Source organism: Meriones unguiculatus, chromosome 15 (assembly GCF_030254825.1).
Source record: "Meriones unguiculatus strain TT.TT164.6M chromosome 15, Bangor_MerUng_6.1, whole genome shotgun sequence".
In the NCBI taxonomy this organism is placed as follows: Eukaryota; Metazoa; Chordata; class Mammalia; order Rodentia; family Muridae; genus Meriones; species Meriones unguiculatus.
Genome location: NC_083362.1, coordinates 66,742,749 through 66,770,605, shown reverse-complemented (window position 1 = coordinate 66,770,605; position 27,857 = coordinate 66,742,749). Strand labels below are relative to the sequence as shown.

Sequence of the window (27,857 nt, the reverse complement as noted above, 5' to 3'; positions counted from 1 at the left end):
TTCCATCAGCTGTTGGGTGAAACAGAAGACAATTGTGCTAGGTTCCTGTCTGCAAGAATAGCAAAATGTCATTAATAGTCTCAGGGGTTGGCTTTCTCTCATGGGGTGGGTGTCAAATTGGGCCAGTCATTGGTTCGTCATTCCCTCAGTTTCTGCTCCATCTTTATCCCTACACCTCTTGTAGGCAGGACGAATATTGAGTTGAAGGTTTTGTGGGTGGGTTGATATCCCCATCCCTCCATTGTCTTGGCTAGTTACAGGAGCTGGCCATTTTGGGTTCCATATGCCCTGTTTCTAGAAGTCTTACCTGGGGTCACCCTCATAGATTCCCTGGAGTTTACTTTTTCCTAGGTTTTTGGCTCATCCCAGAGATGTCCCCACAGACACCTATTTACATTCTCACCCTGTTCTCTCTCTCCTTCAGTCCTACCTGCACTTGATCCCTTCTGTTCCCCTCCCTATCCCTCTCCCACCCGGTCCCCTTCCTTCATCCACCTTCAATGTCTATTTTATTTCTGCTTGTGAATGAGATTCACGCATTCTCCCTCCTTGTTACTTAGCTTCCTTGGATCCCTGGATTGTGGCATAGTTATCCTGTATTATATAGCTAATATCCACTTGTAAGTAAGTACGTATCATTTGTTTCTTTCTGGGTCTGAATTACCTCACTCAGGATGATATTTTCTAGTTCCAACCATTTGCCTACAAATTTCAAAATGTCCCTGTGTTTGATATACAAGTAGCCACATTTTCTTTATCCATTTTTCAGTTAAGAAACCTCTAGCTTGTTTCCAGCCTCTGGCTATTATGAATAAATATGCTATGAACATAGTTGAGCGGATGTCCTTGTGGTATGGAGGAGCATCTTTTGGGTATATGCCCAGGAGAGGTATAGCTAGGTCTTGAGGTCAAACTATTCCCAATTTTCTGAGAAATTGCCAAATAACAGTATCTCTGTCACAAACTAGTCACATGATACATCTTAAAGGACAGGAGATATTTAACAAGACTTACAGCGTGATTGTGTACAATGGTGCGTTAATTTGGATGTAGTCCTTTGTGTAACCTACTTGTTCACAGAATATTGGCAGACAGCAAACTCCATTCAAAATCAAGTAAGCACAAAGAAAAGTGTTATTTGTTGACAATCTTTTTGAACCACTACTAATTACATGTCTATGAACTCGCATGTTCATTTATCTACTATATTCAATTATACATATATGTATCTGTGTATATGCAGTTATATAAACCTTCTTTTACTTACTTTCACGAGTTTTTCTCAAATACAGATTTCATTTGGGCTCCTTCTCCCAGCCACACCCCCATCTCCATTCCTACTCTTTTCCTCCTTGTGTCCTTTCATCCCTAATATTTCCCCTTCTACTTTATTCCATTGTCTTCTCCACTTTTTTTCTTTAAAGCCTCCCTTTCCACTCTCATCAGACCCATTTTAGTTTCCACGTTTTGCCCAACCTTTTTTATGATTGTTTTAACCTCTTTCTATTTTCTCAATGTTGCTATTTCACAGGAATCTATACTGACTCTCTTTTCTGTGGTATTTCTTATCATTTCTAATGCTGTGGTAAGATGCTATTACCAAGGAAACTTATAAAAGAAACACTACTTGGGTGTACAGTTTCAGAAGGTTAGAGTCTATGATGGTGAGGCAAAGAAGTGGCAGCAAGAACAGCTGAGAGCCCACATCTTGATCCTTGAGCAGGAGAAAGACAACGCACTAGAAATAACTCTTTTGAAACTTCAAAACCAGTCCCCAGTGACACGGAATAATGTCACACCTCCTAATCCTTCCCTAACAGTTCCACCCACTGGGCACCACATATTCAATAATATGTGCCTATGAGAATCACCCTCACTCAAACCAGCACATCTTTGTATTTTGACTTAAATAGGAGCTCCATTTGAAAGAACTTTCAGGTGCTGATTTCTAGCCCAGTTCTTTTGACTGTCCTGGAACCCCAAAACTCATGTCCCTGTGGCCATGAGGCACTTTATGAGGGCTTTCTGTGTCTCATGAAGAATTCATCTTTGTGTCTGTGTCTTCTGCGTTAGTGACCATTGTCATGTGCTTAGATTCCTATGCCTGTAGACCTGGGAATATTCTTTGTGCTACACTGTCTTTTGCTTTCCATATGCTGTGGATGACTGAGTCTTAATGTCTCTCCAGTGAGTCACTCATGAACATGGACAGCTCCTGACTAATTTTGCCTCCACTCTGATCCCAATCTACTATGTTTTCTAAAACCTTTCCTATCACTATGTCTTTGCCAGTCCTCTTGTCTAGCAGCCCCTTGAACAAACTCTACTTAAGTCCTTCTTATTTAAAACTAATACAGAGAAGGTCCCCCATTTCTCAAACTATATTACTTTCCCATTTCTGCCTTATTTTCCATCTTCAGATTCTTTCACAACATCTGGGAGACAGGGTAAGTGGAAATCTCATAAAAGCTTGGACATGGGTGACCACTCCAGACCTTTAGACAGCAGAAGGGGAAAGTCACACAAAGACACAGAAGTGACCTGCTGTGAAGTCTGTCGGGATAAGGGGTCAGGGTAGTCTAGAGGAGATAGATGGAAAAGATGACTGACATAGTTGGGAAAACAGTCACTGTAAACCAGCAAGAAACCTGAATGAATAAGTAGATAACAGTTGCCAATGAAACCCATATTTCTCACTGTTATAAATCAGAAAAACTAGGTTAGGAAAAATCCTTGAGTGTTTAGGTTAGAAGTGAAGCTCTCAGCTTTAATTGGCCGGTTTTTAATAAATATACATGTGTAGATAGAGCTGAATAGTTACAGATATGTTAGAGTACTGTGTGCCTGTGTGCCACCCTGTGAAATAAGGCGTGGGATCTATAAATGCCCAACTGGCTAATTACCAGGACCCAGATGTTGATTTCTGAATATCAGTCTTACCGAAAAAAAAAGAGTCAGGATCATTTCTGGAGAAATATCTGGGGCACGGAGAGTATGAGATGAATCTAGACCACATTGGTGAGTAGATAAATACTCAAAAAAAAAGGAAGAAAGAAAAAGAAATGAAGGAAGGAAGGATGGGTGCCTGCCAAAGCCACATTGGAGTTACTTTGAGACAGAGCCTTTAGCCAAATGACCTTAAAGGTTAGGGTTAGGGTTAAGGGTCTCACAGAGACTGAACCACAAGCAAAGAGCATGCATGTGCTGGACCTAGACTCCCTAAACATATGTAACAGATGTGCCCTTTGGTCTTCATGTGGGTTCCCTAATAATTCGAGTTGGGTCTGTCGATGACTCTGTTGCCTGCCTTTGGATTCCTTTCCCCTTGTCTGGTCTCAGTGGGAGAGGATGATCTTAGTCCTGCTCCAACTTGATGTACAAGTTGATTGATTGGGTTGATTGATACCCATAGGGAGCATCCTCTTTAGTAGAGAGAAGGGGAGTGGGAACTGAGAGGAGGGGGAAGGGGAACTGTGATTGGGCCGTAAAGTGAATAACTAAATAAATTAATGGGAACAAAACAAAACCAAAAAAGGGGAAGGAGGGAGAGATGGGGAGAGAGAATCTGAAAAGCATTTGGATTAAAGTGTTTCTCAGTGAACTCTAGAAACATCTAGGATCCTATTTTAGTTTTCCAGGGATCTGGGGAGACTGAGGTAAAGGATGTTTTCTTTGAGTATGGGAGAAGCAACTAAAGGCTGTTCCTGATTAATATGCTGATGGTAGAACATGTGGAAGAGAACACTTGAGTGGGAGTCTAGGGTCAAGAAACAAATGAGATGCAGCCCCGAGCCTGGAGGCATCTGTTGCAGGAAGGGATTCTGGGTACTTCACACCTGGTCAAAGACAGCTTGCTTTCTGCTCTGTGCCTTTCATTTGATGTGTTACGAAATGCAATGATCCACACTGGTGGGCTGGCAATTGTTTTATGTCAGAACCATCTGGCCTTTGTTTTCCCCGCAGATTGAGCCTTTTTTTGTGAGCATGGCACTTTATGACCTCAGAGAGAGCAGGAAGATCTCCGCCGATTTCCATGTAGATCTAAACCACCCTGCTGTCCGGCAGATGATCTCGGGAGCCCCAGCAGCCTTGGAAAACGGCAGTATTGACACAGGCACGCCAAGACAATCAGAAGAACCTCACATAAAGGGCCTTCCAGAGGAATGGTTGAAATTCCCAAAGCAGGTTGTGCTTTCCTTTACTTGCTTGTCGCTTAGAGTGTTCTTAACAATAGGTCGTAGGGGATGAGCAATTTCCCAATAGAAATTCCTTAAATCTGTCATGTTTTCAAATGGCATCTTATGAATGTCTTTGGCCTGGTCTCTGTGGTAGTTACATACTGCTTTCTTTGGATACAGGCCATATTCTCTGTGAGTGATCCTCACTCTGAAATTGTTTTGGTGGCCAAAGTCGAGAAAGTCTTAATGGGAAACATTGGGAGTGGTGTTGAACCTTATATTAAGAATCCAGACTCCAACAAGGTAATGATTATTTTCTTATAATTAACTTCAGTCGGTTTAGAGAGATGAAGTGGTGCTGCCTTCCTGGATTATAAAATTTGGTAAACGTATGACTTCCAACATTCACCTAGCAGCATAATTAATATCTACCACAAATGTTTTAAATTGCACATATTTGGTTTGTGTCTTTTTTGACTCAACATCATAGACTGTGATGAAGAAATGATTTTAAATTTAGATAGTATTTTAACCCCATAGGTCAAAGTATTTATAATAACAAAGAAGACAGGAGTGAATGAAGGCAATTTGCTAAGATATCGGCAAGCTAGCAATGGTCTCAATATGAAGAAAAATGATTATACCCTAAATATATTAATAGCAACGTTCAGAAAGATAGTGGTGGGGAATAGTGAGGAGCCTGACTGTTAGGACCAGTGAAGAAGATTTTTCTGTTTTCTTCATTCTATCACCTTGTTATTTCAGATAATCAAATTATGGATTATCACTGTTTATTAGAAAATAAATAAAAGCATATATTTTCCATACAAAGAAAATAAGGAAATAACTTTTCATACAAAGGAAAGATGTCAAGGAAATAACTCAAAACAACTGAATTTGAGCATGTGCAATAATTTAAAGTGTAGTTTAACATATTTATGAGAGTTTCTCACGTCACAGCTCAACAAACCACCTCCCATCTGTTACCAGCTTTTGTAAATAAAACTTTATTGACAATCAGTCACACTTCATTTATTGCCTAGAATGTGTGAAGTGTTGGGCTTGCTCCAGCACTGAAAATGAAAGGGTTTCTTTTATTTATCTATAATTACTTCCCAGCTATAACAACAGGTTTGAGAAACTGTGACAGAGAACGCAGGATCTGTGCGGCTCTTCACAGAAAAAGTCTCTTGATGAATAAAAGATGTGCTCTAGTGCCAGTTGTAAATATAAATTCAGTCATTTTCCATTAAAGAGTTTAAATTCCCTTAGCTGAGAGGAAAGGAGGGAAGAAGGCAGGAAGAGAAATGGGGATTGGCAGAGTGGATAGATAGTAGCTATTATCTCAAGAGGAGGGGCTTTCTACATTTAGAATTTTCAAATTAAAAATACAGCCAAGAGTTCTACAATAACTTGAACACAGAGGGTATCTTATATAATCTGTGGGCCAGGAAGGAGAAATTCTATAGTATTTCAGTAGACAATAAAATGGAAAAATAAATATTATTACTTTACATGTGTAGTTTGTAATTGGCTATCCATAAATATTTTTTTATTATTTTTCCTCAGTTTGCACAAAAAATACTAAAATCCAATAGGCAGTTCTGCAGCAAATTGGGGAAATATCGGATGCCGTTTGCTTGGGCAGTAAGGTAAGGTCCTTCCTACTTTGCAACTAACAGACTAGAAATGCTTTTGCAATCTGCACTGGAAGCTGTGGCTTTGAAAGCCTTTGTGTTGTCTATTGTTTTTAGCGGAGCCACACCTAAAGCAATGTTAACGTTAACATGGGGTCATCTTCGCAGACATTATGAACTCCGCAGTGACAAACACTTCACAAAGTAGTTCAGCGAGACAGCTTGTCCTAAAGGCCCCTGAGCTCTATACAGTGTGGGCGTGATCAGATGGACTGGGGGAAGTTAGTAAATCGAAGTCATAACATCTTTATGCAAAACTTGGTTAACAAACAACAACATTTTATCAGTCCAGAGAGCCTAATGGACATAAGATAAGGAGGGACACTGCATACGTTCTGTGTGCCTGCATGCTCTCACTTATGCAGAGAGCTCGTGTCTGTGTGTGAGTGTTCAAATGAGGCCATCAAGTTCATCACTTAAGCTGTCTTTGATTTGGGTGTAGATTAACATGATTATACCCACAGCTGACTATGAAAGAGATGCTGAGTTCCGTGGGCACAAGTAGCAGGCCACCCTGCCCAGAAATGGGACCTCTGTGGAAAATAGAATTTGCTTTTTAGATCCCCTGTGTCCTAGTGTCCTCAATCTCATCACATCCGCATTGGTATAGGAATTCCTTAAGGGAGGAACACCCTGGTGTAGACTCATAAAGAAAACAAATAAAGGGCAGCAATGAACACACTGAATTAAAAGGGGTTAATTACAGGCCTAGAACAACACACCCCACTTACTGAATACTGATAGCATTATCCCAAATGCAGTCACTTCCATTCAACATTCAAAGCCCAGGAGGAAGGGTTCACTTGTATATTCTTCAGGCCACACAGCTTCCACTGAGGAACCCATTCATGCATCAGGAACCCAGGATGCATCAGAATGTTACGGTCATTATTTAAAACTAGAGACTGACTGGCAGAGAGAAGGAGAAATGTGGGTTCCAACACCAGTAAACCAAGACAGATCCCTGCAGGCCGCAAGTACCAACCCTTATTCAGACAGCCATGCAGCAAGAGCGGAAGAGGCAGGCTGCAGAGTCTGGCTCACCTGTCAAGGTCAGGCCACCACTTCCTGTATCATCAAGCAAGGTTCCTCTCCGTGACCAGAGTCTATCTGTAGGGTGGAGCAGACAATACCTGTCTCGCGGCAATATGCTGTGTTAACTTCAGCTGTACGAGGATTTGGTATAATATACCTCATGGATATTATTTTATCTCTCTGCCCCTACCTTTCCTTACAGAGATAACTAATGGTAGACATGAAAAACATGCCATATACAGCGACCTTATTATGATTACTGGAAGTCACTTGTGGAGTGCATAGTCACACTCTGCAACTCCCTATTTCTCGTAAGTTTAGGTCAGTGCAGAATAGTGGGAGGGACAGAAGTAAATAGTGGGCCAGTTGTTGGAGAACAGTACTTAGAAGTAACTCCCTGACTCCGCAGTTGTCAGCAAACTGTAAAAGACAGATGACGCTTCTGTGGAGGCTGAAAGTATTACCAGCTCTTGGAGTAATTATTTCTACGAAAAGAGCTAGCAAAACCACAAGCCACGCTGGATCAAGGCTCAGTTAGTCCCTCGACTGTCATTAGGAACTTGTACCCATTGCCAATGGCTTATATTTACTTGAGTTTCTCAGGCAAATGAGAGAAAAATATGACTGAACATACAGAGAATATGGTGTGTTGGGTTATTTGGATTATCTACCCTCAAAAGAGAACACAGCCACCCAAAGAAACAATCCCTACCCACCTCTCAGTGCAAACCCTGCTTCAGCTATGAGTTGGCAGGACCCTCAGAAGGCCAGCCTTCACTCACATCATTCTGGAATAGGCCAGCTCCACGACAAAGGTAATACAGTGTTGGCACTGCATGTTCTCTGTTGGCTTTTCCTTCATACTTCATTTCCTATCTTGCTATTTGTTTCACAGTATAGCTCGGAGTGTACCCTAAAACATTTCAAAGCAACTGTAATTAAAATAGTACCATTAACAGTTGCTTGGAGCCAGATTTTCTACCCAGCTGCTGTAGTACACACAGATCTCATTGCTGTGAGCATCTAATTTGAATTGTGCCCGGTATGTTCTCAGATTCAGTATCAGCTGTACTGCTGCTTTGTAGCAAAAAGATTATTGTTCCGATAGGCTTAGAACACACACACACAGCCACATGAGATATTTTACAACAATCCCGAAAGAAGCTGAATTTATAAGTGTGCCCTACTGCAATTAAACTTTCCATATCACCTCTAGGATTATAGGGGCTCAAGTCCATGCTAGAATGACCTCACAGGTTCTTGTACACTGTTTCATTTTAACTTATATGTGACTAACAGACAATGCTCAGTTTTCTTAAAGTCATTCAGGACTAGTAAATTAAATTTCCATTCTCACATCTATACATCCAAAGGTGCACAATGCAAGGATTGCTAAGATTCCCGGGCCCACAACATCACCACAAGTGGCAGGCCACCTCTGCCTTCTTCATTCCAGTGACAAGGCTTCTAGCACACCCTCACAAGGTCCTTCTCTCTGCCTTTTTATAGATTTTTATTAGATAATTCATTTTCATACAATTGAAGCTGTCAGTCAACCACATTTTTTTTCCTGCCTTATGAATTCTAAGTAAATGTTCTACCACCAAAATACATTCTCAGTCCTTTGAAAAGGGTTTTTTGTTTGTTTGTTTGTTTGTTTGTTTGTGTTTTTGTTTCGCTTTTTGTTTCTTCTCTATTCTGAGACAGGGTCATCTGTGTAGCTCATCATGGTGGACACCATCCTCCTGTTGTCTTTACTACCCCAGTGCAAAGATCATAGTCATGTGCCCATGCTGGGCCTTAGCAACCACTTTGGCCTTTCGCCTGCTGTATTCACACATGCAGAGAAATGTCTAAATCCCACATCATGGCATCTGCCTCTAACCTTAGCACTTGAGAGGCCGACATAAAAGGATCAAGAAGAACAAAGCTCTCGGGCGGTAGTACACTTCATGAATGGCCATCTCAAGTGAAGGATCTCCACAGTAGCTGGGGATAGGCGCAAAATGGAGTTTGCAACTCACGTAGACTAATGCAGTTGCAGTAACTCAATCACTGAAAAGAAAAATCTTCCCCTCAGCTGAGTTTATGACTCCCTCTGTGTTAGGAAATACATTGTTCTGGTTTCAGCATGTCAAATATTTGCTCATCTGGTCTTTAAAGTCCTTGTGCAAAAATTATGTTTAAGTTCAATGCTTTGAAATTCTTATCATATCTTAATGCATTTATTTCGTGGGCTGCAAAGCCTGTAGCAGCCCTCATGTGGAGGTCAGAGGACAACAGCAGAAGAAGCAGGTTCTCTCCTTCTGCTGTATGGGCTCTAGAAATTAAACTTGATGGGCAGGCTGGGCAGCAAGTGCCTTTACTTGCTCTGCTACCTCTCTAGTCTTCAAGTTAAATGTTTTTATTCTGTTTTCCTCATGTTGTTTCATTAAAATTTTATGAAGGAGAGATTTTTTAATTTTTTCTCAGTTGCTACTTAACTACAAGAATAGCAACAAAACTGTAAGAAGGCAATTTGAAAGAGTATAAAAACATCATCCCAATACATTTCTAGCTTGTATTTCTCTTTTTCCATGTTACTTACTTTACACTAAAAGTCAATGGCTGCCCTTTGATCACCTACCCCCTGAGGGTACAGCCTTAACCAGGCCACAGAGGCAGACAATGCAGCCAGTCCTAATGAGAACTAATGGGCTAGGGTCAGACACAAGGGGAGGAAGACCTCTCCTATCAGTGGACTGGGGGAGGGTCATGGGAGAAGATGAAGAAAGAAGGATGGGATTGGGAGGGGACGAGGGAGGTGCTATAAATGGGATACAAGGTGAATAAACTGTAATTAAAAAAACAAGTAATTTTTTTTAAAAAGTCAATGGCTAATATTAGTTTTAAATCCATTTCAGCTAGTTTATTGAAATATTTGATTTATTTAAATAGTGATAAAATAGTCTAATTAAACTAGAAGAAATAAAAATCCAACATTTCTCAGATGTTGAAGAAAAAGAAATTATTTGTGAGTAAATCATATGTGAGAAATATAAATACATATTTCTTTGATGCATAATAAATCTGAGGTGTAGCTAATATCAGCAAACTACATGTGAAGCAAATATTTCCTGACCTCACTTCATAACTTAGGCAAAAGCAATTCTGTTTTTAAGTAAGGCACTATAATTCCACTGAAATGGATCAAGGAAAGAAATAATATAACATTAACCTTATTTAATGCAAAACTCTGACTCAAATTTCCTGCATTTTGTCTTCACTTCTGTCCTAGAAGTTAGAACATGGGCTCATTTGTCTTCACAAAGACATTTTTAGGAATCTCACTTTCTACAGCCATAATGACCACAAGATCCATGTTACACATTCGTAAATTCTAACGGTGCTACCCAAAGTGCAGTGGTCCCTCCTCACCCAGGTTAGGACACCGTGTCGAAACCACTCATAAGAGGACTTAGGGGATAGCTCAGCCAGTGAAGTGTTTGCCTTGCAGTCATCAGGACCTGATTTTGAGCCACAGAAGCTAGGTTAAAAAGCTGGACATGGTGACACATGGCTGTGATTACCGCAGAAGAAGCAGAGACAGGAGGATACCTGGAGCTTATGGACCAGCCAGCATAGCCTCTTTGGTGACTTTTAAAGCCAGTGGAACTTTATACAAAGACACACACACACACACACACACAAAACCAGCACAACTTTACCAATACAAACACACATGCAAAAAGTACTTTCTCAGCTCCCCCAATACTCCAATGATTTAATATGGCAAATAATCATGAAAAGAGTTGTAACAGGAACTGATCCCACTTTAGATATAGAATTGAAAATGAAAAATATGATAAAATGTGTTTATAAATAAAAAAGACTTTAGGAAGTGTGTTGTTTATCATTAATATTTAATATTGATTTATCTTTTAGTTAAACAGTGGTTATTCCTAAACCATCTGTCTACCCAAATCACCACACAGGGACTAGGATTTACTTAATTAACCGAGAGCACAGTGCTGGGCAATAGTTGCTCCATTCTAAACCTCCAAGCCCACATAGTCTCCTCCCATTCAGATTTCACACATTATACTTGCTTTAGTCATTTCTTAGGTCCAGTTCATCTCTCCTCGTGGTTTCAAGTCCTCTCTTGTCAATCTCTCCTCTCAGACCCCGCCCTCTTGCTTCCTTTCTCCTCCCCTCTGGACCAGGATGTCCCACCCTATTCTCTCCATTGCTCAGCACTGACTGGTTGTTTTATTGACAATACACGGAACAAATGGTGGCATGTTTACACAAACTTGAGATAGGTGATACTTAGAATAAACATCACAGTGCAATATCGGGATTGAAACCAGATAGTGGGGTAGAGAAATCAGCATTTGAATGAACAAGGGTAAATTGTATATATTCCACAAAAACATTATACCAATGGAAGTGGTTGCTTTTTATTTTGCTCGGTCCCTTGGGTTCTTTCAATTATAAATTGGAATGATAATTAATTATCCTCCTTAAAAACACTATTTATTAAACAGTAGCAATATAAACCTGAATAAACATTATTTTCCTACAGATCTGTATTTAAGGACAACCAGGGGAATGTGGACAGAGACTCAAGATTTTCACCCCTGTATAGACAAGAAAGTAGCAAAATTTCAGCTGAAGACCTCCTTAAACTGGTATCAGACTACAGAAGGTAGGCTATTCTACATGCCCCTTTATCTAACTTAAGCTATTGCCAAAACTGATTTCTTCTCTCTGTGTAACGACACCGGATGCCTTGAGTCTCAACTGTCCAGACACCTCCAGAAACAGATGAGTTTTCTGGTGACTTCCCTTTCGTCCAAAAGTTGTCTTAAGAGTCAGTTAGCCAGATTCATGCAGAAGATTTGTGACATATCATCATTCACCTACAGTGTGTGACAACCCCCCCCCCAAAAAAAAACCCTCAGTATACAGAAATACCATTATGTATGGTACTCTTGACTCAGCAGTTTTAGTTTGTCCCTTCCACACATGATACTGGCTAGCAGAGGACAGTTGGAGAATCAGCTTCTCCCCACGGGAACCTTTTCTTAGGATGCCTTGAGGCTCTCATTATACTATTTATCTTACACTGTTAGCCTCTAATACACAAAGCGCACTTGTCCTCCTTATCCTGGAGTAATGGTTCCATTTCTCCCGCCTAAGAATTGGCAGGTCTCATACCAACTAATTTTGAATATCCCTCAAAAAAAAATCTCATGATATGTTTAAACGAGTGTGTACAAAATCTTCTGCATCATCAGTAAATCATTTGCTTGTATTTTACCAGAAGGGATGTCTTATCAATGTGATTATTATACTATAATTATTATTATTCATTGAAGTTTTTTTAGAACATATCACTAGGATGAGAAGTAGACTCTTAGGCAAGACCAGGTGCCATTCTTAGTTCTTTGTGGTCCAGTCAGGGCACTGGTAACCCAAGAGACTGTTCCTCACTTCACTCCTCAAATATCCTGGTCAAAACCCGCACCCAGGTTTTCATGGGACTCCTCAAGCCACCGTGAGAAAAATGAAAAGGACTTTTCCTGTTACCTTTTTGACAGTACCCTAAGACATGAAAATCTAGAATAATGAGCAAAAGTGGAACATAATGATAAACTGATATAATAAACAGCAAAACTCTGCCAAACCTCATATTGTCAATGAATACAAGAAGGAGGCAGCTCAAACACACAGTGCAGTGATGACATTAAGTTAAAACTGAACACTAAGTTAAAACTGACATTACCTTAAAATCGATGGTGACCAATTTCTATGGTATGAATTAATTTGTCATTGCTGACTTCAAGCCACCTACGTGGTCCACTGAACACGGGTTGGGGAAGGGAGGAAAATAGCATTGGGGTGCAAATATGGCGTGTGTATGTGTTCTTTTCCCAATTGCTGTGGCCAGATCCCTGACTAAAGCAACCTAAGAAAAAAGAGGCTACTTTAGCTTATGTTCCTGGGGGGCATAGTTCTTCATGACACAGAAGACATAGTGACAGGACCTCTGGTCAGCGGGTCACATTGCATCCACAATTAAGAAGTGAAGAGGGAACAATGGAGCTGGGCTGTAAATCTCCAATACCAGCTCCCACGAATCTATATCCTAAAGGTTCTGAAACCTTCAAAGCGTGCCACCACGTGGAAAAGGGGAAGGAAACAAAACCCAGAGTTTGGGTCACATGTGTAAATGAAGTCAGAAAAAATAAGTTTGAAGTATTATTCGGGATATCTGTAATCTAACTTCTTCGTGATTTTTGTTTTTATTTACGCTGGCTTTATTTTACAGGAATTAAACTAACCAAAGGGGAAAAAAATCCCTAGATAGTAAATAGCTTTATCAAAGCTCAGAATTATAGTAGAAGATGGACTTTTCTTTGAAAATGAAAATAATACACTGTGTGTGTGTGTGTGTGATGTCCTTTCACAGAGCTGACCGGATAAGCAAAATGCAGGCCATTCCCGGAAGCCTGGATATTGTCGTGGACAGTGTTCCCTTGGAGCTGCCAAGTATGATACCACTGATGTCACCGTTCATTTAGAGATGTCTGAGTATCTTGAGGGAGGGGTATTTGGTTGGTTGGTTTGTCCGTTAACTGGTTGGTCCCAAAATTTGGGTTGTTTAGAGATTTTTGTCTTCCAAAATGGAAATGGAATTCATTACACTCTAAGAATATGGGGCTAATTTGTCCATTGAGACAAACAGGAGTTCATAATGGAAAGTGTTCCCGGGATTGTCTATCATCTGTTATTCAAAAATGGGTTTAATAAGCAGCAAGATATTAAATTGTTTACATAATCCTTAAAGTCCTGGAGTGTCATGAGGAAAGTCAGGCTCAAGTAGATGAATTGCCAATAGTGAGAGAATTCTGAATCTATCTAGTTTCCCTGAGTCAAGTACAGACTGGTCCTTCCATACCACACTGCCAACAAATAGCTTTGAGCACTGAGCATAGCCACCGAAGGGACTGACATGTTATTACACAGAGTGTCTACCTTCTTTGGAACATGGTAAAACTCCTGCTTCTACAGACCTAAAAAAACAAAGGTTTTAGGTTACAGCTAGAATCAAGGTTTCCTGTAATAAATGATGGCTGGGTAGAGAGTAGGGACAAGGACTATTAGGCTGGCCATCTATCCTGGTAAGATTCCACAAATCATTTTAATAGAAACCATAATGAGAACTCTAACTTAAGCTCTGACCCCAAATCATGTTTACACTGATTGGTAGGAAAAAGCGAAGGAGAAACTATTTCCTGTATGTAATTTAGAAAGCAAGTTTTATTACCTGTGAAAGAGACAAACCACAGAAGAGAAAGTTAAATATTCTTCTGAAAGAATGGAATGGTAGTTGAGGAAGTTGAGCATATAAAAATATTAGATCGATTCCTGGTTAAATGTTAAAATTGTTAGCTCATTTCCAAGTATACATACACCATCATTTTTGAGTCCAGGAAGGTTCTCTGTAGAAAAGGAAAGCAACAGCAGGCCTTTCTCTCTTTCAATATGATAGTTTCCATCTTTAAACAGTGTAATGACAGTTTTGACTACACAATCCTAACCATCTTTTCTTTAGTTATTTCTTAGGCTATTACTACAAAGTTAGATTTTTAAAGGAGATAAAAATTAAAGAGAAAGAAAAGTAACAAATATGTACAGAGGGCTTTAAGCATTTGCTGTAAAATCATTCCACATATGAAAAATTACTATTAATTCATCTGTTACAATAAATAATAGACCCACTGAATAACCTTTATTCTTCCATGTAATAATATATGTATTACATTTATAGCAGCAAGTAAAGGTTAATGGATTATTCTTTCTTTTATAAAATCTACCTAGTATATTCTATATACAGGAAACAGTATAAAATTATAAATCCATCTCAAAGATTTGCCATATTTCTTTGCCATGAGTTTCAATGCTAAATATATAACGTTCTCATCCCAAATGACCACATCTCATGTTTTCATTCTCTTGGAACACAACATTAAATTTCCATGTTTGGTAGATTCATGTTAAAATATGTTAAGTATTGCTCACGTTAGAAGACACATATTAAGTGACAAATTCTTATTTTCTGATTTTTTAAGACTGTGTAACATCGTCCTTTATCCCTGTCAAGCCCTTCAACGTGATGGCTCAGTCAGAACCTACAGTGGAAGTGGAAGAGTTTATTTACGACTCCACAAAGTTTTGCCGTCCATATAGAGTATACAAAAACCAAATTTATGTCTACCCCAAACACCTCAAGTATGATAGCCAGAAATGCTTCAACAAGGTATGACATTTATTTCTGAGGCATTAATTTCTCAGTTCATCATATTTAGAGATGGTTCTTGAAAGAGCAACTGCAAATAACTATAAGCCAAGACTTGAAGAAAGTGCTTGCCCAGGGGTGGGTTCATCCTAGAATTCACTTTAGGATTATTTAAAGATGAAGGCATTTGCAGTATCTTGGAGTGTTACAAAAGAGTGATCTTATAGCTGTTCATCTGTAAAATGTTTGAACATGCATGGTTGTGTAATACATTAATAATCCTTTCTAAAATCAGCCTGACATAAATTTGATCTATACCATTTTTTTTAGTTTCTTATAATACTCTGAAAATAACATGCCTAGTCCTGTACCATGAGCATTTTTGTTTCCTTTTAAAATCTCTCCAAATCCTGCTGTTTCTGAGGACCACGGATAATGTCAGAAGACAATGTTGGTTATTGTACTTTTTTCCAGATTTAATTAGAAGCTACTTATTTTAGGCTCTTACATTGTTTGGTGTGTTATTTCAGAGGAAATTACCATCTCCATTTTTTCCCTCACTATAATTTCAGGCACGAAATATAACCGTGTGCATTGAATTCAAAAATTCTGATGAAGATGGTGCCAAGCCTATGAAGGTGAGTCAAGTCATCTGGGGACACAGCATGAGAGGAAGGGCTGGCTTCTTGGTCCTTTGCACCACTATGGGATTTTTACATGAGTATAAATATTTTTATATGAGTGTATATATATTTTTATAGGAGGAGCAATTTCAGGCATTTGTTTTCGATTTTCTGAAACTGTATCTTGTTCATGTACTTTAAAAAAAAACAAAAACAAAACAAAAAACCTCTTTTATTTACATTCTTATATCTTGTTCTCCCTATTCCACCCCAATCCCTTCCAATACCCCAACAAGAGGTAGGAGAAAGAAAGAAGATGTGCAGTTCTTTCTTAGCTGCTTCCTGCTGGTCAGGGTCATTGGGTTCCTTGGAGCCAGCGCAAAGCTCACTTCAGGAGATATCCAACTTCTTGTCTCACAACAGAAACCAGGAGCAGCAAGGGGGAAGCAGAAGCTTGTTCTTTCTCCCCCTCCATACTCTGGGCTCTGGCATTTATTCTCTTTCCAGAGTCCTCAGGTCTGCAGCTGGCGAGGAGCTCCTCTCAGAGCCCACGCGAGACAAACAGTCTGCTGCTGTTGACCATCTGACTCGGTCCCATATCCCACACCTGGGACCAAAACAAAAACAGGTTTATATCCACAACAGTATCTGACTTAAGAACCATGACTAATTTCATCTATTAAAAAATACTAGTCTCCTACAACTCCCCAGCTCATGATTTGGGAGAAGTCATTACAATGTGAAATAAATGCAGTAATTCTATGTGGAGAGTCTGCTCTGTGCACAAATTAGTCCACCTCTTGATTCAGCATGCTTGATTTGAAGCAGGACATCTGCTTCATGCCGTCCTCACGAAAAGGCTACCTACTATGCACAGGCCTATTGGTTAATGCAGGATGTCCCCAGAGAGCTCGTTTTTATGTATAAGACTGCTGGCTAATGCAAGGTGCTCCCACTGAGCTCACATTTATGGAGCAGAGTGCCCAAGGGACTAGAAGATGGCTCTAAAAGAATAGTCCAAGTTGTTGAACACATGAGTTAATAATATCACTATTTTGACCTATTAAACTTTAATTGGATTGCCTTTTCTAGAGTTCATACATGATATGCGCTTTTTTAATTTTAGGGACATCAAATAACAAAAATAATGTATAAAAATAAAGAGGAAAAGCTGTTTTTACTGAGCCTATCGTCAAATCTTCTGGGTTGTAGTGAAGCAGAGGGAAGAGGTAGTGAAGAACCAAGACAATGTCTAACTAACCCTACCAACACCTCCAACTATTTCTCATAGTACCATCAGGTACAACTCATACTCTGATGTATGCTACCAAGAAGTTTGTAGTCTCATTCCAAAGAGTAATGATGAACTTAAGAATGAGCTAACTCATGTAAAAGAATCATGAGCCACTGTGGACATCCATACAGACCAAGTTTTTCTGTAGCATTAGAATCAGGAAAGAAAGAAATTAGCATATGATGTCACTGTGTAAGCAAAGACAACGACTAGGTAGGAAGCACAGCAATCTGACCAAAACAGCGCTTCTAACGGGGATGAACTTGGAAAGAAGGGCAATAGCAGGTGTTTGGGTGCCTTGCTTCAGTGCATTCTTAACACCACATATAGACATGTCATAACCACATGTAAGACTAGAAGAGAGGCCCCAAGTTTCAGGCATAAATGTCTTTTCACCTGTCTGATTCATAAAAGCCTGTGTACGCCTTTGACCCCATCAGAAGCTGGGCTAGACTATCAAATCCTGAGTCTGTCCTACACGCTCCACCTTCATGAGCAGAAGCTGGTTTGCATGGAAGTGGCATCCAACCGAACCTTAGTTAGGACTTTAACTCTACACGAGTTGGTTCCATGGGCCCCATCAGGAAGTCATCCTTCAGGGATCTGCCTTGAACATTAACTCATGTTTATGGTAGTCAAAAGTCATATAGCAAGTTGGTTCAGCATTCAAGACTTCTGCCATACCTCTAAGGTAAATAAAGTCTTTTAGATGTTCTTTGACACACAATTGCATAGTACATGTAAGACAGTGTACCAATAAAGTTCAACGTTAACTAGATGACATCCTGGGAAGTAAATCACAAAGTGTGCCTTAGGGCTGGAACTGAGAACTGAAGAGTTGACTTTCTTGAATATTTTCAGACACTCACAATTGATTACCTCATAACTCTCTAAACAGTGCATTTACGGAAAACCTGGAGGGCCTCTGTTTACCTCAGCTGCCTACACAGCTGTGCTGCACCATTCTCAAAATCCGGACTTCTCTGATGAGGTAAGGAGCAGGGCCCCACTGCCTATGCCTAAAACTAATGGGCGAGTAGGTCGGGGCACCTTGTCTAGACCACAACTCAGACTGAGGAAAGTTGTGTACACTTCCCAAGACCGTTAAGTGATGCTGACAGAAGCGACACTGGCTGAGGATGATCCCCGTGTACATTCTAAATACTGGTATTGAGCACAAGGCTGGCCTTCAAAAGATGATGGTTTTACTCTATTACTCTTTCCAAAGGAGACTAATTTGTCTCATTTATTTTATGGTTGATTTTCATAAAGTATATATTAGATGGCTTTACCAATCAGTGGCAGCATAGCAGGAAGACTAAACATTATGAATCAACAGTGTTGCCCACACCTGCGTGAACTTCATTGGGTTCCATTCCCTCCCCTCATCTCATGGTTAGATTGCGTACTGGAAAATTCAACACTCTTCCTGTGCACAAACCATGCAGGCATCATCCCACTTAACTCCTCCATAGCTCTGAGAACCAGGTACTGTTATCACCTCCTGGTATATAGCTGAAGACACTGTGGCTCAGAGAAATCAAGTAACTTTGTCTGGCTCATATAACTACTAAGTGACAGCATTCAAACCAGGCCATATAACTCCAGACAGAAGCTTCTTCTCCACTTCCTATGACATAAGAAACGTACTGGGCTGGTGGTAAATTGCTATAGGCTGAAGCAAGTTTCAGTGATTAAACTCAGCTTCTAACCATAAGGCAAAGATCTGAACTACCGCAACCAGCTAGGATTTTACATGAGTTCCTTTATTGATGTTATACTAAATTAGCGCCCTTTAGTTGCTTTTTTAAAAAATACTGTTTACAGCTCCAGTGGTCAGAAGTCTGACTTGGTGGCCATGTGGCTGAAATAATAGTATCAGTGATGCAGTATATCTCCTGAAATTTCTGTTTCAGGAGATCTGGAAGGAAGATCTGTTTCCTTACCTTTTGCAGCCTCTAAACATCACCTCACCCCCTGGTTTGTGACTGCTTTCCTGCCTACCTTTTATAAGAACTGGTGGGACTGGAAATGTAGCTGGGTATTCACCCAGCATACATGAAGGCCTGGGTCCTATTCTGGCACCACATACAACTGATGTGGTAAGCACAGCTGTTAGGAAGTAGAGGTGGGAGGATCATACGATAAGATAAATATTTGCTATCTAGCGAGTTTGAGACCAGCATGAGGTACATGGGCTTCTTTAAGAAAAGGAAGAGAGAGAGACAGATGGGGGGGAGAAGGGAGAGGGAGAAGGGGGAAAGACAGACGGAGAGAGAGAAGACTCATTGTGACCACATCATACCCACTTGTAACATTTGGTATAATATCACGGCCCCCACTTTAATCACATCTGTGAAATCCCTCTTGCCTTGCTCAGTCACATATTAATGGGTTCTGAATTTTAGAAGACAGAGTCACCTTTGGGAGTCATTCTCTGTCTACCACCGCATATCACACATCTATCATTTTCAAACTAATTAACAGAATTCCCTGCCTTACCTCCATATCTATTTAATGCTCTTATTTTTCCTCCATCAGTCTAGGTCAGAAGGTTAAAAAAAAAAAAGCAAAGGGAAAGAGTTATTATCACATTACTGAATATTGATTGACCTTTTGACAAAACACATATGAAAGATGCATTTTCTGTAGCTGTAAGAATTTCTTAAATTAGCGTTCTCTCTTGTTTCAGTGCTGTTAAGTCTGGCTTTTAATCTTTTTCATTTTAGTTTTTTCTCGTGTTTCCTGGAATCTCATAAAACCTATAAACTTTCCATGGCATATAGATTATTAATAACTTATTGATCTCTGCAGTACAGATTTAATACTAAGGTTTTATTTTCTTGATTACAGGAAAAGTGATCCCATTAACTTTAAAATGGGTGTAAATTATCCAATACATTGCTATAATAAAATGTGGCAATTTGCGGGATTTTTTTTTTAAGTGACGGATTATGAAGGCTAGTTTTATGTCAACTTGACACCAGTTGGAGACATTTTAGAAGAGAGACCCTCAGTTGAAAAAATTCCCCCACCAGATTTGCTGGAGGGAAGGCCTGTGGTACTTTTTTATTATTGTTGTTAAATGATGTGGAGAACCAGATCACTGTGGCTAAGGCCTCCTCTGGGCTGGTTGTTCTGGGTGCCATAGGGCAATCTGAACAAGCCAGTAGACAGGACAACTCCACGGCTTCTCTGTCAGTTCCTGCCTCCAGGTCCCTGCCTTAGTTGAGTTCCTGCCTGTCTTCCTTTGATTATACACTATGATATGGAACTCTGTGCTTAAATAAGCCCATTTCTGTAGCCGTGTTTGCTGCCTTATGGGTTCTTCTCTCTTTCATCCTTCTCCACCTTCTTTCTTCTTCCCTTTCAACCCCCTAACACTAGATAGGAAAGAAAAAGGGAGGGAGACTACTTCCTGCTGATTAAGGGCATCAAACACCTGGGGACTAGTTTGATCTTTGCCCTCAGGGTATCTAATTTCTTCCTGTTGCTTCTTCTCCATACACGACTACTTTACAAACCATGACCAACAGCAACCAACAACCCCCCCCCCCTACTGGTGCTCTAGCATTTATATACCCTCTGAAAAGCCTCCAGAATTCCAAACACCACACACTTGTGGAAACTATCTGCAGTTGGCAAAATCATGCCCCTGCTAGAGCACAAGGCAAATCATAGTCACCTGCTGTGAAGCGGCCTCATATCTCCACACCTGGGATTAGACTAAAACCATATTCTTATAATGTTTCTGTGTTTTTTTAAGAGACCAAATTTCAAAATTCTCGCTGCATATTTCTCCCCAAGTTGATTTTGGTCACGATGTTTTATCACAGCAATGGAAACCCTAAGATGGGTGCTTTTTTACCATCTGTTAGAATTCCCGAGTGCTTAGTGTACGGCTGTGTAATCCTGAGGTTGGTTAAGAAGAAATTTTCTAGTGTATTTGGGAATATATACTGACTTTTGTAACTACTTCGGTACAGTGATACAAATAATACATTAGCTTGTAAATCATCAAAATCCAAGGATCCTTAAACTTTACCATACATCAGAATTATCTGGACATCTCACTTAAAAAAAAATACTGAAATTGGAGTATACAGCATGTGTAGGTGAGGCCTGAGATTTTACGGTTCCAGGTGATACCAATGCTACCATTGCTGGGACCACACTTGGAAGTCTACAGTTCTAAGTCCTTTCTTAAACAGAATGACGGTAACTAGCCAGGTGCACGTGACATCTAATTAGGAATCTATGGTTATTGGCTACTGCTTTACTTAACTGTTCTCAGAACAGCTGACCGACTCATACAAAGCTAAGTGCAGGTTACCTGGACAGGCTCCTGGAAGCCTGGTATACAGAGGTCATCAGAGGATGGAAGGCCATCTCGAAGACCCCCTGTTGCTAACTCTACCATCTCTTACTCACCCAGAGCCCCCAACATCGCTGGTCTCGAGTCCTACCTCTCTAGTATCGCTTTCACAAGACCGTGGGGGAAATGAAATGCATGTGACAGAGCTCTGAAATCTAGTTTGAAAGGTGCTGTAAGATGTAGGTTGTGGGCTGGAGACATGGTTCACTGGTTAAGCGCTCTGTCTCCATTCCAAAGGTTCTGGATTCAATTTCCCACCAACACATGGGGGCTCACAACCATCTATACCAGGATCTGATACCCTCTTCTGGCCTTCAAGTGACCCAATGATAGAGCACTCATATATGTAAAATAAACAAATAATTCTTAAAAAAAAAATAAGAAGATGTAGGTAGCTATTTCAAACCCCCTTTTTCCAGGAGTAAGGCATAACCCATGTCACTTTTATGTTTTGTATTTGTGTTTAATCACAGGCATCACTTTTACTTGCTGCTATAGTAAGCCATTTCATATGTTTGTGTTGTGTTTTAGAGAAATAGATGCCAGGCCCAAATTACCTTGTTTACAGCCACAGTTGTCAGTGACGGGCACATGAATTGCTGGGGCACCTTATTAAAGTACAGATCCTGATTTTGGGGCAGTGACTGACATTCTGAATTGCTAACAAGTGTCTATTTAATACTCATGCCAATGTGCACATTCTGGAGGCCAGACTTACAGTTTACTCTGTTTATGGTAGTTCTTTAATGTCTGTCTTCCTTACACTCTGTAGCTCTGTGGTAAATGTGCGTTTATGAATATAGTGTTTAATCCATACTCTAGAAACATAAATTAAAGATTTAGAGACAATATAGATAATCTAAATTATCATCAAACAAAATAAAATGTTAAAAAAATAACATAAGTCTCAGTATCTGCATTGATAGTCTGCAGGGCAGAGCTTTTCAGAGGTCCTCTGTGTCAGGCTCCTAACTTGTTCCCTCTTTTCTCCTTCATCTGATGTCCAGCCTCTTTGCCTTTCTGCGTAGGAATTGAGCATTTTAGCAAGAGTCCTCCCTCTTGATTAGTTTCTTTAGTTGTACAGATTTTAGTAGGTTTATCCTACGTTATATGTCTATACGAGTGAGTATATATCGTGTGCATCTTTCTGCTTCTGGGACAGCTCACTCAGGATGATCTTTTCCAGATCCCACCATTTACCTGCAAATTTCATGATTTCCTTGTTTTTTATTGCTGAGTAATATTCCATTGTGTAGATATACCAGAATTTGTGCATCCATTCTTCAGTTGAGGGGCATCTGGGCTGTTTCCAGCTTCTGGCTATTACAAATAAGGCTGCTACAAACATGGTCGAGCAAATGTCCTTATTGTGTACAACCTTTGGGCAGAGTGCAGGGAATCTTATGAAAGAAGTGGGAAACAGTAAGACCTGGAGAGGACAAGAACTCCGCAAGGAGAGCAACAGAACCAAAAAATCTGAGCACAGGAATCTTTCCTGAGACTGATACTCCAACCAAGGACTATGCATGGAGATAACCTAGAACCCCTGCACAGATGTAGCCCATGGCAGTTCAGTATCCAAGTAATAGGAACAGGGATGGTCTCTGACATGAACTGATTGGCCTGCTCGTTAATTACCTCCCCCTGAGGGGGAAGCAGCATTACCAGGCCACAGAAGAAGACAATGTAGCTACTCCTGATGAGACCTAATTGACTAGGATCAGAAGGAAGGAAAAGAAGACCTCCCCTATCAGTGGACTTAGGGAGGGGCATGCATGCAGAGGATGAAGGAAGGGAGGGATTGGGATGGGAGGAGGGAGGGAACCCCAGGGGGGATACAAAGGGAATAAAGTGTAATTAATAAAGAAAAAATGTAACAATAAATAAATAAAAAAATAACATTAAAACATGACAGCCATTAGACTAAATATTTATTGTGTTAAATCATTATGATTAAACATGAACCTAAATTTAGCTTGGCCTTTTTTAAAGCTGTTGTCTTGTGCTGATGTTAAGCAAATGATTGAAATCTCAGTTCCACTATGTTGTCTTTCATTGCAGGTGAAAATTGAGCTACCAACACAACTTCACGAAAAGCACCACCTTCTGTTTTCTTTTTATCACATTACATGTGACATCAACGCCAAAGCTAATGCCAAAAAGAAAGAGGCTCTTGAGACACCAGGTATTTTCCACACGTTAGCTGAGATAGGCTAGCATAACATACGTGAGTTGGAGACCATTTTGAAAAGATGTGATTTATTTGACTCTTAAATAAAGTTAACGTTTATAGTGACAGATGGTATATTTGTGCTTCTTAACGTAGCATGGAGTTTGTACTCAAAAGTTTTCTCCATGTCGTTTCTTTGCAGTGGGATATGCTTGGCTTCCTCTGATGAAACATGATCAAATAGCTTCTCAGGAGTATACTATCCCGATAGCAACGACCCTGCCTCCTAATTATTTAAGCATTCAAGACTCCGCAAGTGGAAAGGTACTGAGTAGTGTATAATTTATGAGAAAAAAAGCTTAAAAACTAAAACAAGAAATATGGCTATCTCTCTTTCTCTGCTATTTAAACTAGCATGATAGCGTGCCCACTGTAATTATGATGTTAACCTACAATAATTTTATTTATGGCCACTAAAAACAAACCATTACAGAGTAAATCCATGAAAGTATGTCAGGCTCATCTTCAAAACTTTCAAATGAACTTGGACACTTTTTTCATCTCTGTAGTAGTTGCAGGAGTAACGATTCATACAGCAAACTAACATAAACGAGGTGGCTTGATTTCCTTTCCGTGAAATTGCCAGTGACAGTAGCAAACTCTTCATTGCAGCATGGTGGGAGCGACATTAAATGGGTCGACGGTGGCAAACCACTTTTCAAAGTGTCAACATTTGTTGTATCAACAGTGAACACTCAGGTGAGTACCATGTCCTGTGATAAAGGCATAGACCGTAGTGTAAAATCTGACATTACCTCCTGTGTAGGGGGAAAAGCATCATTTCATGAGTTGCCAAATGAGCAGTGGCTGAACTTGCCAAGCAAGTGACTCAGTGTGCAATCCCTTAGCATGATCTTAGCATGACTGTCATTTCTCCTAAGTCTTCCTGGTTCCCTGAACCTGCAGGTAGTACTGGGCTATCTTGCCTCCTACCCGGAAGGCATCTTGCTTTTAGCCTGAAGCACAGCTCAAGTCATGAATAAACAGGTGCAAGCTGTTCACCTTGCCATGAGAGAGAGCCCACAACAGAAGTGATCACATCTGCCCTGCTTTTCTTCTGTCAGAAAGGCCTACCACGGCCTTTCAGTAAAACAGTCAGCTTTTAGTAACTAATCAGTAACCAACTGGACAAATGTGTAAAAAACATCTCTAAGAGGAAAACAGCTATCTCCAGTGAAGACAGGAACTACAAATAGGAAACAGAAACATCACACACTCAAAGACCTATGTGAGGGGAATCCATGCCAGATGCCTATCTAGAATGCACTACTAGAGAAGTGTGACAAAGATATTCTCAACTTCAAATTATCTTTCATTTCTTGAATGCATGACTCAGCTCAGAACTTGGAGAAACTCCAAGCAGATTTCCACAGATGAAAAACAAGATTTCTTGGGTTTTATGTCACAGTTTCGGTTGGGTCCTAACACCAGGCTGAGGCAGACACATCGAGCCTGGAAATAGCCCTAGGCATGTCAGAAGCAACACGGCATCCTGTTAAGATACGTAAAGGAGATTTATAAAGTTCTTTTGAACGTGGAATGGAGAAATAAGGATCATTGGAAAAAAAAGAAAGAAAGAGGGGCTGTAAAGGAAGAATAAGAAAAAAAAAAAGAGGCAAGCCAGGCAGAGAGGGAGGGGAGAGAAAGAAAAGGAGGGAAGGGGAGAGAGGGAGGAAGGAAAAAAGGAAGAAAGGAGAGAGGGAGGGAGGGAAGGAAGGAAGGAAGGAAGGAAGGAAGGAAGGAAGGAAGGAAGTCAGCCAGCCAGCCAAGTTGACCCCTCTGTCTATGGAAAAATGCTGCTTAGAAGTGCTTGCCGCTGTCACTGAGTTTTTGTGCCATCAACACTTCTCTTGCCTTTGCAGGACCCACATGTGAACGCATTTTTCCATCAGTGCCAAAAAAGAGAAAAGGACATGTCTCAGTCACCTACCTCGAGTTTTGTCCGTGCTTGTAAGGTAACATCATATGCAGATTTAGTGGTTTCCAGGATAAAAACTGACAGGGAAAACCTGGTTCTCACTGAATAGCAAGCTTAGGAGTGATGATTACTCCAGACTTTAAAAGACCTTACAGTCCAGGGAGCAAATGATTTGTGCTTGCTTACTGCACAGTTTCTACATGGTTCTGTTCATACAAAAAGGAGAAAAGGCAAAGATCAGCCTTTTACCCCAAACAAACGAAAATTGAAAATTAGAATGTGTTCACCACTGCTAATTAAGCAGAGTCCGTACAACCCGACCCACACCTTCTGCCGCAGTGGAGCAAGGAAATGAAAGGCCTGCTAAAGGGGAGCTGCGGCGACGGTGTCAGGGTCCTGAAAACACTGCAGAATGTGCTGTTTCCCCCTTGCTTATGTGTGTGTCTCTTCCTACCGATTCGCCACAGAACTTACTCAACGTGGACAAGATCCACTCCATCATGAGTTTCCTGCCGATCATCTTGAATCAGCTCTTCAAAATTCTAGTGCAGAACGAGGAAGATGAAATCAGTGCGACCGTCACCAGGTATCCATGGCAACCCTGAGGGGACAGGGTGGGCAGTGTTTGGTCCTGTGGAACCCTGATGATATGATTTCAGTGAAACCGCCACACATGCGCACGTATATTTCAGACTTAGGCGCTTCTCACTTTCAAATCCTTATTTTCGGATCCCTGACGATTATCAGTACTGGAGTTGGAGTGATAGATTTTTTTCTTTTGTGTCTTTAAATATTTTGTTTTGAGATAACTGCAGATTCAGAAGCACTTAAAAGGGGTAATATGGAGAGAAAAAGTGTTCTTGTTACTTAGTCTCCCCCACTGGCAGCACACACACACGCCTATCTGTGTATGTATGAAGTATACAATGTGTAATCATTTGGCATTAGCTTTTTCACACATCCCACAATTCTCTGAATATTCAGCCAGACTGTCTTTCTATGACTAGTTCATTTCTTTTCACAGCTGAGTAGTATCGTATGATACGGCTCATACCAGAGTATGTTTAATGATTCATTTGTTGAAGGGTGTCTGGTTTTTGTTTTTTGTTTTTTTCCATTTGGGAGCTATAATGGAAAAAGTCACTTTAAATATTCATATATAAATTCTATTTAAACATTGATCTAATACTTTACCTCTGACATGAATTCACAGTAATACAATGGCTGTAGAATTCATTAGGTGAGTGTTAGCTTTGTTTTGTTTTTAGAAACTGCTAGAATGTTTAACAGAATAGTTGTATGATTTCATAGTCCCACAGAATTTTTTAATTGCATTGTGTTTCTTTCCTTTGTGTTAAATTTGGTCACAACAAACTCTTAAAACATCACTAATTAGTCTGGTCATGAACTCAGAATTTTGCATTTATATTGTTTTGAATTAACAATTTAAATCATATATTTGTTGTTTCAAAAATAGCCCTAACATTCTGGTTGGGTGGGGGGAATCAGAGGTAGTGTTGAAATACTGACTATATCTTCCTTGTTCAGAGGTATACTACTTATCTCCTTTGCAATGAAGGTTTCAACCTTTGTTTTTAACATAGATCCCTGAAGTTCTGTAAATTAAAGAATTACTATCAGTTTCACAAACATCCAGTTCTGGACACAGATTAAAAATCCCAAATTGTTAAAAGTGTCAGGGGTTGGCTTTCTCTCATGGTGTGCACAGGGAGTGGTTGAACCTTCCCCTCAATCTCTACTCTGTCTTTATCCCTGCACATCTTGTAGGCAGGGTAAATCTTAGGCCGAAGTTTTTGTAGGTGGGTTGGTGTTCCCTCATGTGAATCCCCTAGTAAGGACAGTGGGGGCAGTCTCTGACAAGGGCTCTGTTGGCTGCTTTGGATCACATCCCCCTGTCAGGGCTGCCTTGCCAGAGCTCCATGGAAGAGGACACACTCAGTCCTGATGCAACTTGATGTGCTAGGAGGGGTAGGTGGAGGGTGTCCCCTTTCCAGAGAGGTAGGGGAGGGAAAGAGTGATGGAGGGAGGGTAGAAGAATGGGACCTGGAGGAGAGGAAGGGGGGGGTTACAATTGGGATGTACAGTGAATAAATAAATAAATAAATTTTTTAAAGCCCAAATTGTGAATCAACTAATGTCCCTTTGGGCTGAGTGCATATATCAATGTTGACAAGATTTTTCGATGATAATTTTTGACTATTG

General features: G+C 40.2%; 1 protein-coding gene across 13 annotated transcripts in view; it reads left to right on the top strand.

Annotated features, from left to right (window-relative positions):
• Positions 1-27,857, top strand: part of Dock10 (dedicator of cytokinesis 10) — a 249,752-nt gene that overhangs the window by 157,523 nt on the left and 64,372 nt on the right. For all 13 annotated transcript variants that reach the window (XR_009586481.1, XR_009586482.1, XM_060368696.1 and 10 more), the window contains exons 12-24: positions 3,964-4,185; positions 4,359-4,481; positions 5,748-5,830; positions 11,475-11,597; positions 13,365-13,444; positions 15,028-15,215; positions 15,767-15,832; positions 18,010-18,102; positions 23,548-23,671; positions 23,859-23,980; positions 24,329-24,415; positions 25,579-25,671; positions 26,102-26,220. Coding sequence is in view for 11 of the 13 variants with exons in the window: in XM_060368696.1 (XP_060224679.1) it covers positions 3,964-4,185; positions 4,359-4,481; positions 5,748-5,830; positions 11,475-11,597; positions 13,365-13,444; positions 15,028-15,215; positions 15,767-15,832; positions 18,010-18,102; positions 23,548-23,671; positions 23,859-23,980; positions 24,329-24,415; positions 25,579-25,671; positions 26,102-26,220 (1,523 nt within the window). In the remaining 2 variants the exon portion in view is untranslated. The remainder of the gene's footprint in view (positions 1-3,963; positions 4,186-4,358; positions 4,482-5,747; positions 5,831-11,474; positions 11,598-13,364; positions 13,445-15,027; positions 15,216-15,766; positions 15,833-18,009; positions 18,103-23,547; positions 23,672-23,858; positions 23,981-24,328; positions 24,416-25,578; positions 25,672-26,101; positions 26,221-27,857) is intronic.